The 16,315-nt window shown below is 38.8% G+C and overlaps 1 protein-coding gene and 1 pseudogene across 7 annotated transcripts in view; one reads left to right on the forward strand and one right to left on the reverse strand.

Annotated features, from left to right (window-relative positions):
* Positions 1 to 16,315, forward strand: part of RASAL2 (RAS protein activator like 2) — a 397,752-nt gene that overhangs the window by 212,229 nt on the left and 169,208 nt on the right. For all 7 annotated transcript variants that reach the window (XM_005217241.5, XM_002694157.7, XM_003587091.6 and 4 more), the window contains exon 3: positions 2,036 to 2,162. In XM_005217241.5, coding sequence (XP_005217298.1) covers positions 2,036 to 2,162 — 127 coding nt within the window. The remainder of the gene's footprint in view (positions 1 to 2,035; positions 2,163 to 16,315) is intronic.
* Positions 14,679 to 15,494, reverse strand: LOC107133252 (SREBP regulating gene protein-like; annotated as a pseudogene).

Here is a 16,315-nt window from a genome sequence, read left to right on the forward strand (position 1 = left end):
GGGCAGATGACTTAGATTACTGTTCGTAAAGTTTTCTATTACAGAGCTTTTGGAAGAGTTAATGTCTTTACTGATGCTATTATTTGATATTCCCTTATGTTTTAGAATTTTACTTTTCTTAATGCCACTAGCAGTAACTGTAGTTATAGCAATGAGGAAACGGGGAATTTTTAGTCTTATAAAGTGTGAAAATTTTCAGTCCTATGAAGACATGAGAATTTTGCTCTTCAGACTCTCAGTAACGCAGAGAAAACCTCCTTTGGTATCGTCCCCTTGACCCAGTCATAGGACTTGAATTACTGAGGCGAAGCAGGAAGCAGATACACTTAAGCTTGTATCTGTCCCAGTTTGGCTGGATCAATTGATGTGCCCATAGTAATCACCTGGAGAAATAAATTATTCTTCTGTAAAAAGAAGATAATAATAATAGCTCCCTCATAATGTCGCACATGTAAATTCCTTAGCTTTGTGCATGGTAGGAACCTAATACTAGTCATTATTGAAATCTGTTTAAAAATGTCTATATTGGAGCCATAAGAATTAGAGACTATGATTAATTGTTGCCGAATTGGTTGCCTGCACCCACACCGGGGTCCTGATCTAGGCCGAGGGGTCTTGGTCAAGGAGGTTCTTTTTCCACTCAGATTCACACAACCAATAATAGCGAAACTGGTGCTGAGAATAGAATGGCACATAGTTTATTCAGTGACCACAGAAATAGAGACTTCTGAGAATTTAGTTCGCAAATCAACTTCTCAACCTCATTCAGGTGGAGACACCTTTTATATAGAAGGGTTGAGGTGAAAAGGACAGAATTGGGTAAAGAGAAGGAGGAATATTCATGAGCTATCTGAGAACAAGGGTGTGGTTTGTACACAGGACTGAGGGGCACTCCTTTTCAGTCCTTATATGGACTTTTCCAGTTGTCACGGCGATTGCCAGTTGTCATGGCGCTTGTGGGTGTGTCATGTAGCATGCTAATACAGTAACAGTGAACGAATAATGAAGATCAAGGTCCACCGGAGATCAGGTCTTCCGCCGTCTTGGGCCTACTTGGCCCTAGCCAGTTCTTTTTTTTCTCTCTGTAACTTCTTCTGTTTGTGATTGAGCCTGAAACTCAGATAAGGGCGGTTAGTGTCCATTTGAGTGAGGGGCGGGGGCATGATTCTGAGGCCTCGGTACCATAATTCTTGACATAGTTTGCCAAACTATTTAAGATGTTATGAACACTATTCTTAATTCCGATAGAGGTTACTAATAAAATCTCATTGTGAAAAGTTTTTGCCCTTCTCCCAAAGTAAGATGACTTGGTCTTACTGGGGGAAGAAAAAGGAACTTCGAGCCATCTCATTACTTCACAATGATTACCGGTCTGTAAATTATAAAATAGTTAATGGCATCAAACATCGTTTATACCATTTGTAGTTCTCATTCCACGTGTACAATCAGAAAGAAAAATTACGCTAGAAAAAAATATTTTTTAGAATTTCAAAAACTAGTCTCACTTGTGGAAGAATATATGCTAGTATTTTATTAACTATCTCTAAGTGCTTCTAAAATTGGAGAAAATTGGGGTGATTTTACTACTTTTGTTTAACAAAACCTTCTTTTACGAGAATTTTGGAGCAAAATCTTTCTGGTTGGTTGTATTTGTTGTATTTCCATTTCCTTACTGAACGGTGGGCAGAATTGGAACTCGTGCACAGGTTTCTGATGTGAAAGAATCTTAACTTGTGTGGGTGTCTTGTTTTTGTGTTCCAAGCTCCTCAAGCAGATACACACCTGAATGTGATTTGTACATACTTCGCAAAAGCTCATTTACATACTCACCTTTCCTGATCTTTCAGTTTTCTTTTTTAAAGAAAAGCTTCCTGAAAGGGGTTAGTAATACTTTAACCATTGTGTAGACTTTATTTCTCCATTTCTTCTGTTTTGCTCTGATGATTGCACACTCCTACCATCATCACCTAAAAATGTCATTCGCTCAGAAGGTACTCATGGCACAATTAAGCTTCATCTCTTTTTTGTTTACTAGATACCTGTGGACGGAGGACAAGAACAGCAGGCGGATTCCACCAAAGGGCGATGCCTGCGGAGAACTGTCAGTGTTCCTTCCGAGGGTCAGTTTCCTGAATACCCACCAGAGGGCGCCACTAAACTGGGTAAGCTACTATGCAAAAGGAAAGAAATGAGTAATTTTTATCCGGTAATTTATGGACTTGTTATTGAGAGTGTTACAATAAAAGAAAACATCTTGGATTTAGTATTAAGTAAGTACTTTAAAATACAGTCAGAGGTCATTAGAAAGTTTTATTCTTTATAACCAAGCGATAGCAAAGTTGTTTTACAGAGATAAAATTTATCTGAGCGCTAGCGTGGTTGTAGAAAAATCCTAGGCATGTCGATTGATGTGTTGTTTCTGGTTTTACTGCTTGGCTTTAAATTTGTAAAGAGTGTTAGATGGTCCTGTTGAGGCACTAGGGAGTCAGTTTTGGTTGAAAACAGTATTGAATGGCTTGTGTCCTGTGCACATAACTACTGGTGTTGTCTTGCATAGTGTAGAGTCGGATTAGGCTAATTTACCTGAGCCAATTATATAGGGCCTATGTAAGTTATTTTCAGGCTTGTGTTTAGAGTGGCTGACACAAGGGAGACATCAAAAACCCCACTTGAATTGTTACATACTAAGGGAATTACTGTCAGTGTCAAAGCAGTTCTTTCTCTGTTTCTCACCAAATGAATCTGTTTGGCCTTTTCATACTTACCAGTGGATATTTAGATAATTAAAATAGTCAGGTAATTTTAAGGGAATATAAATAATATTAAATGAAATAATGAAAGAATTTGAAACACAGGAGTTGTTTTGGTGTTTTTACACTGTAGCAGTAGGGTTGTTTAGTGCACCTAGACGTTTAGTCATAGATACTTTGTAGGTAGGTAAAACAATCATTTTTTGTTAGTATGGATAATTCTGTGATTTTGCTGTAGTTTTTAAAATCAAGATTTGTTTGTTTGTTTTTGCCTTTTTCTTCATATCTTTTCATTTTCTAAATGGAACTTTGTCAGAATTTGAATCCTTTAGTTCCCTTTTTATCCTGTGACATTTGTTGCTTTTCTAGACATTAGTCAGGTTAGCAAACACTTCTTCAAGGGGTCATACTTGGAAGAATCAGATTTTCCTCTGATCCTGTTTCCATTATACTTCTTTAAAATGTGTTGAAACCAGTTTAGGTGTGGGCTTAAGTTATGTTGCAAACCTGTCTGGGTGTGACCATTTTATAGCCTGTTTGTATTTCACATATAAGTTTTGTGTGAACTGGACTAGCTCAGAGTTGCCTTCTTTCAACTCCTTTGCTGTCATTATTTGTAATGTTATGTTGATGACTCTCTTTCTCACCTTCTCTAGGATTCTCTCACTATTCATGCTTTGATCCACAAAAATCAGTTGATTTTGAGGAAGTGCAATTATAGTCTGAGTGATTATTGTGATTTTATAGAAAGGGAATATATAGTACATTGTTAAATTTATGGCCAACATTCCAGGTACAGGTCCTAAAGACAAACTAAGATGAAGTGACTAAGGTGTGTACTCCAGAGCCAGCCCTCTACCTTCTGTTCTTGAAAACAGATTTGGCAGCCATCTTGATTCATGCTCATCCATCATCATTTTTGGAGTGGATTTCCTAAATTTAGCACTGGGAGTTATCACTCATAAATTTTAGAGAGGAAAAGATTCTTTCAGAGCCTTTCTTCCGTACTTGCCAATCTGATGTTGAATTAGATAATTATTCTGTTGTTCTATTTTTATTTCCCAGTGATTTGTCTTGAGGCAGAATTTCCCACTGTCAAATATTTAATTGAGTAATTGCTGTATCTCTCTCTCTCTCTATATATATATATATACACACACACACAGATATACATATGTATATATATTTTATGCCAGTCCCTAAGAATGAAAAGAGGTACAAGATAAGATCCCTGCCTTTAGAAAATTCTTTGAGGAAGATAGATTATTGATGACTGTTGACAGTATATGCTGTTATTGTGGTACATTGTGTGTGGTTTGGAGATGTAGGTGGCGATGACAGCATTGAGCTCTTTGGCAGATCATAAAGGTCTTAGAGGTAATTGTGGGAGCTTTGGCTTTTACTCTGGGAGGGGGAAGCCGTAGACTTTTATATTGAGACCAGGGAAGCAAGAATGGAAGTTTAGAAACCAATTAGTATGCTACTGCAATAATCTGGAAAAGAGATGAAAGAACTTGGGCCATAATGGTAGTAGCAGAAGGGCTGAGAAGTGACCAGATTATATTTGAAGGTGTAGCCAGCAAGCCAGTTTGCTCATTGGATTGGATGTGAGAAGTGAGAAATGGAGGAGTGAAGAACTTTGGCTAGAGCAGCCAGAAGAATGAGGTTGTCATTTTTTAAGACTGGGAGAAACAAGTTTGAAAGTGGGACTGACTAGGAGCTCAGTTTGGACATCTTAAGTCTGAGGATCTTATTAGATACACAAGTAGAAATGTGTGAGTCTGGAAATTAAGGGAGGAGTGCAGACTGGAGATACAGATCACACACTTTTAGCAAATAGATGGTGTTTGAAGCCATGAGATTGAATGATATCATCAAGGAAGGGTATTTAGGTAGAAAGGAAAAGTTGAAGACTAAGCTCTGGAACATTTAGAGGTTAGGAAGATGAGGAAGCGTTAGTAAAGAACGGACCAGAGAAGAATGACAGTACAAGAATTTTGTTTGCAAGTGAGTCAGTCAGGTGTGCTGGGAAGCCCTTCTGTTTTGCAGGGTTCTTTCCCTTTGCAAGCTCTCTCTTTCTTCCTCTCCAGTAGAGTAACTCCAGGGAGGACAGATCAGTTTTTGCGGATGTGAAACCATGGCATGCATTTTGATTTCAGGTGTGAGGCAGTCAGCTATGGAGAATTACCCACTCATGAAAAACATGCACGTTTTATTCTACCTCAGAGAATTTGTAACAGAAAAGAGCTCTGTGAGTGTAAAGGATCTGTGAAGAACTTTCGTTAGTGGCTGCCAATTTACTGTACTTTGGAGATTTCAAACTGGTAAAGAAACTTGAATGTAAAAAAGGTGGGAAGGCCTGTATTTCTGCCTCTCACATTGTTCAGCATGAGCAAATGCACAGTTTTGAGGAACCTAATAAATGTCAAGAACTCAGAAGAAGAAAGTGTGTGTGAAGAGGCAGGTGGGGAATAGATAAGCATAGAATGTCCTTCTCACTCACTAGTTCCCAGTCTCTTGCATTCAGGAGTTTACCCCAGACACACAAAATTTATATTTACCATGGCATTTGACACAACATTTTGATGCAGCGAATTCTTTTCTCCTGAAAGTGAGATATTTTCTTAAGGTGTATGAACATCTTGCCTAAAGTACCCATTTCCAAATTTAGTAAACCAAGAAAAAAACTACTTTCCCCTGGTAACAGTATCCAGATTTTAATTTATTCATCATAAAAAAGATTTTTCAAACCATGCAAAAGCACAATTTGCTGAATTTTCAAAAGCAAATCACTTCTTCAGATGGTAGAGTCTTTGCATAAAAACAATACAGGGAGGTATGTAAGTTGACCACATGAATTGGTAAATATTCATTTTCAATGTAAATATAACCTATATGAATTCAGCTTTTTAAAAAGCCATTGGATAGCTTTTAAGAACATTATTAAATGGGAGAAAGAGGAAGCTGAACCATAGGCACCATTTTTTCGATGCATAGATACATAGAAGAAAATGAGTCTCTACTGCCATGTGCTGTCTGCTGCCTGGCTGGGGGATTGCACAAAGATGAATTGAGAACCTTGTCCGGTCTGGTGGTTGCACTTCTTTGACATTCCAGTAAAGTTAATGCTTTGATGCTCAAGTGGGCAGAGCAAAGTCAGAGCCTGAGATGAGCTAGAATCTTGCTTGTAGGTAACATCAGAAACGTCCTCATGAAGCTGGTTTGATTAGAAAGTGCAAACCCTCATTACTGCACCTTTGCTCAGTTCTCAAAAATGAAATTGAACTGACATGTTTAAAACCAAATATCTAGTAACTCAAAGCTGCAGAGATCTTTGTGCCTCTGTTTTATTACATTGTGATAAAATCTTAAAAGTACCCCATGATCTTACTTTACAAAATCTCTGGATTTTAAAAAAAACTGTGCTTGTGACATTAAATCTGTTTCATTATCATGGTGTCCTCAGAACCTGGAAATATCTGATCAGATCAGATCAGTCGCTCAGTCGTGTCCGACTCTTTGTGACCCCATAAATCACAGCACGCCAGGCCTCCCTGTCCAACTTAAGTGTACTTAAGAATTACAATTTCAGATAGGATGCCCTTGGTACATGTTATCAAGCATAGGGGAAAAAATATCAAAAGTCTTAGAGTCAGTGGTAGCTAACGCACAGTTTTCATGTTTGTGTAAATAAAGTTGAACACAAGATCTAAAATAATACCACCAAAAAGAGGGAAACTAAATTGGAAAAACCTTGAGGAAAAACTAACCTTGCACTGATGTTTTCCTGTTTATTGACCCATGTGATGAAAATTTGAGGAAATTTTGAAGAAAATGAATATTAAAAGAATATACTCTCCAAAACCTAAATGAAATTATTGGAAAGGATAACTCATTTAATCAAAATTATAGAGGATATTGATTATTCAGATCTTAGCTTTGACTCTGTTTATTAAATTAACCTGAGATCTGATTTTATGTATAAAATAATGATGACTATCTTTTTTATTCCCAAGACATTCACTATTAGGAGTATCCAGATAACTTAGAAAGATTTTAAAGATGCTAGAATCTTCGAGGTATAGGATGGTAATGATAGTATTGAAAAAAGGGAAAATGAGAGTAATGAAGATTTAATATTGCAAGAAACATATCCTTCCATTTTTCAAATAATAGAATTTTATTTTTTCACATTAATTTTTAAAATTTTTACTTAATATTGGAGGATAGTTGATTAACAATGTTGTGTTAGTGTCGTGTGTATGGCAAAGTGATTCACTATACATCTATCCTTGTTTTTCAAATTCTTTTCCTATTTAGTTTATTACAGAATATTGAGTTGAGTTCCCTATGCTATCCTGTAGGTCCTTGTGGGTTATCTGTTGTAAATATAGCAGTGTGAACGTGTCAATCCCAGACTCCCGATCTACCGTTCCCTTTCCCCCTGGTAACCATAAGTTTGTTCTCTAAGTCTTTGGGTCTGTTTCTCAGATCGAATTTTAAATGTTGATAAATAATATCTGTGTACGGTAGCAGTCAGTATTTAAATTGGCTATTAAATTTGTATGTGTAAAATTGTGATTATATATCCTTTGCTGTATAAATGCTTTTTAGTTTAATGTAGTTCCATTTCTTTATTTTTGCTTTTGCTTATTTCACCTAAGGCAACAAGTCCAACAAATACTGCTAACAGCAGTGTTAAAAAGCATACTGCCCATGTTTTCTTCTAGACGTTTTATGATCTTAAGTCTTACATTTAGGTATTTAGTTCATTTTTAGTTTATTTTTGCGTATGGTGTGAGAAAGTAGTCCAGTTTGAATCTTGTACATGTGGCTGTTCAGTTTTCCCGACACCATTTATTGAAGAGGCTGTCTTTTCCCTATTATATATTTTTGCCTCCTTTTCTTTGGTTAACTGACCATATAAGCTTGAGTTTATTTGTCTTACCTTGATCTCTGCGTCTGTTTTTATGCCAGTCCCATGCTATTTTGATTGCTGTAGCTTGTCCCACTGTTTGAAATCAAGGAATGTGATTCCTCCAGTTTTGTTCTTCCTTCTTGATATTGTTTTGACTATTTTAGGGTTTTTTGTGTTTTCATGCAAATTTTTGGACATTTTGTTCTATTTCTGTGAAAAACGTTATTGGTATTTTGATAGAGATTGCACTGAATCTGTAAATTGCTTTGGGTAGTATGATCATTTTGGAAATATTAATTCTTTCCATCTGTGAGAATTCCATTTGTTTGTGTTGTCTTTAATTTCTCTCAGCAATATCTTATAGTTTCTGACTGCAAGTCTTTTAATCCTTGGTTGGATTAATTCCTAGGTATTTTATTCTTTATGATACAGTTGTAAATGGGATTGTTTTCCTAACAATAGTTCTTTGTTAGTGTATAGAAACTCATCAGATTTCTTATGTTAATTTTGTAGCCTGCAGTTTTACTAAATTCATTTATTTGATAGTTTTTTTTGGTGGCATCTTTAGGATTTTGTATACATAGTATCATGCCATCTACAAAGTGACAGTTTTACTTCTTCCTTTCCAGTTTGGATTCCTTTCATTTCTTTTCTGCTGTACTGGGACTTCAAGTACTGTATTGAATAAAAGTGACCAGAGTGGGCATCCTTGTCTTGTTACTGATCTTAGAGGAAATTCAGCTTTTCACTGTTTCATATGATGTTGGCTCTGGGTTTGTCTGTATGGTCTTTCTTATGTTGATGTATGTTCCTTTTATACTCAGTTTGTTGAGAGTTTTTATCAAAATGGATGTTGAATTTCGTTGGAAGCTTTTTCTGCATCTGTTGAGATCATATGATTTTTATTTTCAATTTGTTAACATGGTGTATCATGTGCTGGTATTGAACTGTCCTTGCTTCCCTGGGATAAAGTCCACTTCATCATGGTATATAATTCTTTTATTGTTGAATTTAGTTTGCTAATATTTGCTGAGGATTTTTTGCATGTTATATTCATCAGTGATATTGTTCTATAATCTTTGTTATTTTATTTATTTTTTGGGGGAGGTCATGTCTCTCTGATTTTGGTATCAGGGCAAGGGTGGCCTCATAGAATGAGTTCAGAAGCATTCCTTGCTCTTCACTTTTTGGGAATAGTTTGAGAAAGGTATTAACTCTTGAAATATTTGATAACATTCACCTGTGAAGCCCTTTGGCCCTGGACATTTGTTTGTTGGGAGCTTTTTTTAAATTACTGATTCAGTTTCCTGGCAATCAGTCTGTTCATATTTTCTGTTTCTTCCTAATTCAGTTTTGGGGAATTGTATATTTCCAGGAATTTGTTCATTTCTTCCAGGTTGTCCATTTCATTGGCATATACTTGTTCATAGTAATCTCATGGTCTTTTGTATTTCTGTGCTGTCGATCAAAGCTCTTTTATTTCTGATTTTATCTATGTGATCCTTCTCTTTTTATTCATATACTTTATGAGTCTAGCTAAGGTTTATCAATTTTTATCTTTTCAAAGAACCTCTTCTTAGTTTCACTGATCTTTTTTTTCTTTTGTCTCCTTGTATTTCTATTCTAATCTTTATGACTTTCTTCTATCTTTGGATTTTGCTTGTTCTTTATTTTTCTAGTTCCTCTCTTATGTCTAAGGCTAGATTGTTTATTTGGGATTTTTCTTGTTTATTGAGGTAGACTTGTATCACTGTAAACTTCCCTCTTACAATTGCTTCTGCAGTATCCCATAGGTTTTGGATCATTGTGTTTTCATTTTCATTTGTCTCCAGGTATTACTTTTTTTATTCTCCCTTTGATTTCTTCAATGATCCATTGGTTGTTTACTAACATATTGTTTAGCCTCCATATGTTTGTAGTTTTTGCAGTTTTTTTCTTGTGGTTGATTTCTAGTCTCATACTGTTATGTTCAGAAAACATGATTTCAGTCTTCTTAAATATACTGATATTGTTTTGTGACCTAAGGTGTGATCTATCCCAAAGAATGTTTCATGTACACTTGAGAGGGATGTGTATTCTCCTGCTTTGGGATGGACTGTTCTATGTATATTTCTTTTACATTCAAATAGGTTAATGTGCTATTTAAGGCCAGTGTTTCTTTATTGATTGTCTAGATGATTTGTTCACAGAGGTAATTGGTGTATTAAAGCCCCCTTCTATTGTTGTGTTACTGACAATTTTTTCCTTTAATGTTTGCTTTATGTATTTAGGTACTCCTGTGTGGGATGCATAGGTATTTTCAATTGTTAACTCTTCTTGTTGGATCGATCCCTTTATCATTATGTAACGTCTTGTTTGTCTCCTGTCTTTGTTTTAAGGTGTATTTCTTCTGATATAAGTATTGCTATCCTGGCTTTCTTTTCGTGGAATTTAGTGTTATGTTTGGGTTCCTTTCCCCCGTTTTGGTGTGTATTTGTTACATATTTTCAGTTTGTACTTACCATGCAGTTCATGTGTAACAACCTGTTTACATGTGATGGTTTTACACTGATGCTCTCTTAACTTTGAGCACATTTTAACCACCCTACATTTAACACTCCCTACCAGGTTTAATGTTGTGACATCATACTTTACATCTTTTGTTGTGTCTATCCCTTAACTACTTATAGACATTCCCAGATTAGGGAAATTTTCAGTTATCATTTCCTCAAGTAAGTTCTCTGCCCTCCCCTCTCTGTTTCTTCTCCTTTTGGTAGCATGTGAATGTTAGCGCACTTGATGTTGTCTCAGAGGTATTTTCAAAACTACCCTTATGTTTTTTTTTTAATTCTTTTGTGTTTTTTTCTATTCCGCTTGAGTGACTTCCACTGCTGTGTCTTTTGCTTCACTGAGTTGTTCCTCCACACCATCTAATCTGCTTTGGATTCCTTCTAATATGTTTTTTATTTCAGTTATTGTAGTCTTCAACTCTGTTTGGTTCTTCTTTGTATTTTCTAACTCTTAACTTTTCACTCTCTTCATCTATTCTTGTCCCAAGTTCACTGAGCACGTTTGTATGAGGTCATTGCCTTGAATTCTTTATTGGGTAGATTGCTCATGTCTTCTTTGCTTAGTTCTTCTTTTGGAACTTTGTCTTATTCCTTTGTTTGGGACATATTCTTCTGTCTCCTTATTTTGCCTAATTCTCTTCCCCTGTATTAAGTAGGTCAGTTACATTCCTGATTTTGGGTAAGTGACTTATATAGGAGACATTGTTTGAGGCTAGCAGTCCACTCTGCCTGGTCACCAGAGGCCCCTGCATGGGCTCTGTGGGCCTTTCTGTTGTGTTGGGACTATGGTAGCTGGGCTGATGGATGGGGTTGGCCCCGGCCCCGAAGGCTGCCACGCTCTGCCTCATTCAGTGGCTGCAGGCCTGCTGGTACTAAAGTCCTTTTTATTTCACTCTTATGAGCTAAGTTTAGATGAACAGCTAAATGTTCATTTTTTAAATGAAGAAATGGGTTTTAAGTCAAGGTGTCAGACCACAATTCTTCTAAGTTATAAAGGAATGTTTAGATTCCTGATTTGTCCTTTTATCTTCCTCCTCACCCTCATCCTGGAATAGTAGAGATTAGTTTAGTTTTGTGAAAGGTGATTCAAAGGCGGTGCTGCCCATCTGGTTGTGCTGTACACCTACAAGTAGGGGTGTGTGTCATTTAATTGTCATTGTTGATTTGTCCTTATTTTGTAAAATATCCAACAGATGTCAGTAAGGTGTCTTAAGTAAAAGATTCCTTTTCTGACTCAGTTAAGTCATTTGTACAGAGTATTTATTGTAAGGGTTGCTGCAAGTCCAGAAGAACTGGGGAAGGAGAAATGAAGGAAGTCAGTGTTTAACTGTGGATGAGCTACTTGCTGAGTTTAGAAAGCTGTATCATATGTGTTAATATTTAAGTTAGTCTAATAAATTTTTTTTTTTTTTTTTTTTACTTAGAGCCCTCTAAAATGGGATGCCCAGGTGAGGGGCCACTCTCAACTTGTTCTGAGGAAATACTGACCTCAGTCAACCACTCTGGTGACTGGAGAATTGGGTGGGAATGGTAACGAGTGGTGTAAACAATCAGGAATGGTTTTTGATTCAGCCTAGACTTCTGGGGAGAAAAATGGTTGATTGAACATAAGCATGTACTTGTATTCCTTTCAGAAACCTCACTACAGCTATAGTAATGGGATATTCCTTTAAAGACATAGTCCTTCAAGAATAAGGAAAATGGCAAAGAAGAAAACAACCACAAAAACCAATAATACATAATAATAAATCAAATGCTGGAAAGCAAAGGGAGTGTGGTAAATGACCTACCTGACCTGAGAAAGCCAGTTCTTAATCTAGCAGCAAAGAAAGCCAAGAACCAATCTGATTTTTACCACAGATTCTTCCAATAGTCCAGGAATCGATGGCCTCAGGAATGTATAGTAGTGGATCCCTCAGTCTTCTCCTCTTCCCAAGACCACTAGACAGTCGCTCTTCCCACCCCTATCTCTACCCTAATGTAAGGTTGCGGGTCAGTTCTCTGGGGGAGAAAACGCAAGGGTCTCTGGACTGGGCCATACCAGGCAAAATGGAGAGCACAGGGTATTTTACCAAATACAAGGGAATAAAACGAACACCTGCGAACTGATGAGACTCCTCTACCTGTCTCCCTCACTTTGTCTTTACCCTCCAGGCAAGAGATCAGTGTCATTGGAGAATTTACCAGCCCAAGAGCAAAGACCTAAGGACACTGACATTCCCGAGGCTAGTTGTCATTGGAGGGAAAGCCTCTAGCATGGAAGAAAAAATCCAAAACAAATGAAAAAGTAATTAAAGAAATTTGGAAGCAGAGATATGCAGGGAATAGAAAACTTTAAAAAAAGTTGTGATTATTTTCAGAGAGAGAAAATAGGACATACATGAGACAAGAACTGAATGTTAAATACAGAGCCAAAATACCGCTTTCTGCTGTGTATTAAAAAATTATAACAGAAATAAGACTCAATAATAGGAGCGTTAAAAGATGAAAATGAGGAAATAGCCCAGAAAATAAAGGGGAAAAAAGATAAAATAATTAGAGCATCAGATTAGGAAGTCAAAACAATGAGTTCCAGAAAAAGTAAAACAAAGGGGAGGAAATCACTAGCAAAATATTTTAAGAAAATTTCCCACAACTGAAGGATATGACGTTCCAGATTAAAAGGAATTACTAAGTGCCTATGACAAGGCAAATTTTGGGGAAATTTCAGTTTGTCTCTGATGACAAAGAGGCCATTCTGCAAACTGCCAACGAAAGGGAAGACATTACAAACTAAGGACCAGAAATCAGAATGGCTTCTGACTTCCATCAGCAACACCAGAAGCTAGAAAATAATGAGGGAGGCTCCAGACTTCTGAAGCAAGATTATTTCAGTACAGGATTCTGTACCATATAGCTCTAAGCCACTAATAGCACACGATAATAAAGACATTTTCAGACATGCAAGGTTAAAAAAACTACCTCCTACACACCATTTCTCCTGAAGCTAAATGGGATAAATTCTCCACCAAGAATGAGCAGGATGTGGGATATAGGATAGGATATCCAACAAGGGGAGAGATACAGGAAGCCCTTGGGAGAACCCTGCAAGGAGAACCCAGGTACACAGCCTCAGAATAATGACATCCAGTATAGACTGGAGCAGTCAGAAGACTGCTGTGAGGACTTCCCCAAGAAGACCACACTGATATATCTGAGTGAAACAACAGGAAGTGAATTTGGGATTGAATTAACAATAAGGACATAGAAATCTAAGCAAATAAATAATCAGACAATAACTAAAGCAAGTTTCCATGTTTGTTAAATCCTAGTTGTAACATCCTCTTAGACCTGAAGTGATAAGCAACATAGATAAATGCTTTTTATCAGCTTCCTCCAACTTTATTATTATAAGCATTTAATTTATAAATTTTACTCTATTTTATTTTCCACACACACAAAGTGTGATTTGGCACTGGTGAATACACACAGAATCTTAAAAGTCCAATGTGAACTGAATAGATTTTCTGGGATCTAACACCAAAAAACAACTGCCAAACAACTGTCAGTTCATTCTTTAAGAAAGCTGAGTTAGGGGGACAGACTGCTTCCGAAAGATAAGTGTGAAAAGTAGTGTGTGTGTGCGCGCGCGCAGTTCACCCTCTAAGAAAGCTGACTTAGGGGGACAGACTTCTTTGGGAAGATAAGTGTGAGAAGGGGTGTGTATGTGTGTGTTTTCCCCATGCTCAGTAGTGCCTGACTCTTTGTGATCCCACAGACTGTAGCCCACCAGTCTCCTCTGTCCATTGGCTTTTCCAGGCAAGAAAAGCCATGCCTTCCTCCAGGGGATCTTCCCGACCCAGGGATTGAACCCACGTCTCCTGTGTCTCCTGCATTGGCAAGCGGATTCTTTGCCACTGAGCCAGCAGGAAAGTAATAGGAGGAATTTAAGGGAAATTTCTACCACACAGACTGCAGAAATATATAGAAAGGCAAACAAGGCCCAAGGAGAAAGCTCTGCTGAGATAAAAATGCTGAAAGCGGGCTTGGGCCCTGCCTCAAAGGCAACAGCTGAATAACCAAAAAAGAGCAAGGAAGAAGACCTTGCGCAATCCTGGGGTTAGTGTGGGGCTCTGAGAAAGAACAACATGTGGTAACATGACTCCTGAGGGCAAAGAGCATTGCTATTCAGGAGCACATGACATCTTGATCTGAGGACCATAGACTCTCTATCTTGACCAGAGAGGGTTAGTGTCATACTAGTAACACAGGGGCACCGCGAGCATGTGGACCAGCAGCCTTCATGTCCAGCACCCATGAAGGGTAGATGTGAGTCTATTAAGGCACCTTGACGGAAACTTGAATTTTGTTCTTTTCTGTAAATCACAGGGAAACTGAAGGTCTGTACGTCGCATTTCCTGGTGTTGAAAGCAATAAAGGGCCAGCACTTAGAGTCAGTTGTGAGATGTATCTCTACTTAGGAGTTGCCTTAAGATAGGGTTTCTGTGACAGAAAAGGAGGAGGCCACCCCATTGGCGACTTTCCTGAGGCTCCCGCTGTCCATGGCTGAGCAGAGCAGTCATTGCAACAGGGGCATGGGCCGTGAGGACAGAACCCCCCAGGACAACAAGGCAGATTTCTGGTGAAGACAGTGTCCCCACACAGGTAAGCAAGCGTCTCCAAGTACCACTAGGAAGAAAGCTGAGCGCACATGGTGCCAGCTGCTGGAGGCTGGCTCAGGATGAGAGGGGAAGAGCATCTGAGTCTCTAGATGATGTTAGATGTCAGGACAGGGTGTTCAAGGCCTACCCCTGAAGAGGCCGGGGTGGGGTCCTGCATTTAGCCAAGCACAATTCAAAGTGGTCTTCAACTGCCATGAGGGATTCTGGAATGTCACTGCTGAGGAAGCGCTCCAGGAGAAGCTGCTTGTTGGGCTCCCCAGCCGCTGGACAAGCAGTTACCACAGCAGTACTGCTTTGTGTCAGAGACAGTGCTGTCACAGCAGCAAATCTTTCCTCTCACAAACGCAGCCATGTTCGTCCGTGATGAGGTGCTTCCCTTGATTGGAGTTCTGCACTGGTTGCTGGACTGACTGGCATTGCCCCAGTTAAACTGTACTTTCCATGGAATGGGCTGATCACGGTCTTGACCCTGGAGAAGATTCCGATCTCTTACTGCCCTCTTCTCCTGCTTGAAGGTGCTGGTGAGGAAGTAGAGGAGCAAAAGCCGGATGACCAGGACAAGCACCCACCTCTCCTACAAGAGCCAGTGCCACATCGTGGCCGCCAGGTTTACCATCCTGTTAAGAGCATGTGGGCCCTGCTCCTGTGTGGCATGGCTCCTATGCAGCCGGCAGCCCCATGGCTCAAGGGGGCACCAGTCCCCTCTATTATAGAAGCTAGATAAGTTAACACCCAAATAGCATACTTGAGTCACTCCTGGTTCTGCTCTCTCACTGATTGACTTAACATCCACCATCCTCTTAGTATAGTGGTGAGTATCCAGCCTGTCATGTGGGAGACCAGGGTTTGGTTTCCCCAACAGGGAACAGGGAGGCAACATTCCCTAGGGCTTCCCTGGTGGCTCAGATGGTAAAAAATCCGCCTGCCAATGCAGGAGACTCACGTTTGAGTCCTGAGTTGGGAAGATCCCCTTAGAAGGGGATGGCAGCCCACTCCAGTATTCTTGCCTGGAGATTCTCATGGACAAAGGAGCCTGATTGGTGGGCTACAGTCCATGCTGCTGCTGCTGCTAAGTCGCTTCAGTCGTGTCTGACTCTGTGCGACCTCATAGACAGTAGCCCACCAGGCTCCCCCGTCCCCGGGACTCTCCAGGCAAAAACACCAGAGTGGGTTGCCATTTCCTTCTCCAATGGGGTTGCATTAAATCAGACATGACTGAGCAACTAACACTAATCACAAGCAGATTCTAAGTTTTTACTATGTTAGCTGGTTCTAGAACTGACTAGAAGTTAGGACACTTTAAGGCTATCTCAGGTCTTCATCTGCCTTTTCTAAAAGCAATTTATTTGTACTCAGTACCTGATAATTCTGTTCTGAACCTGAAATCTGATTTCACCGCCCCCCTCCCGAAATTTCCAGTCATATCAGAGATGTGGT

Source organism: Bos taurus, chromosome 16 (genome assembly GCF_002263795.3).
Source record: "Bos taurus isolate L1 Dominette 01449 registration number 42190680 breed Hereford chromosome 16, ARS-UCD2.0, whole genome shotgun sequence".
NCBI classification, from domain to species: domain Eukaryota; kingdom Metazoa; phylum Chordata; class Mammalia; order Artiodactyla; family Bovidae; genus Bos; species Bos taurus.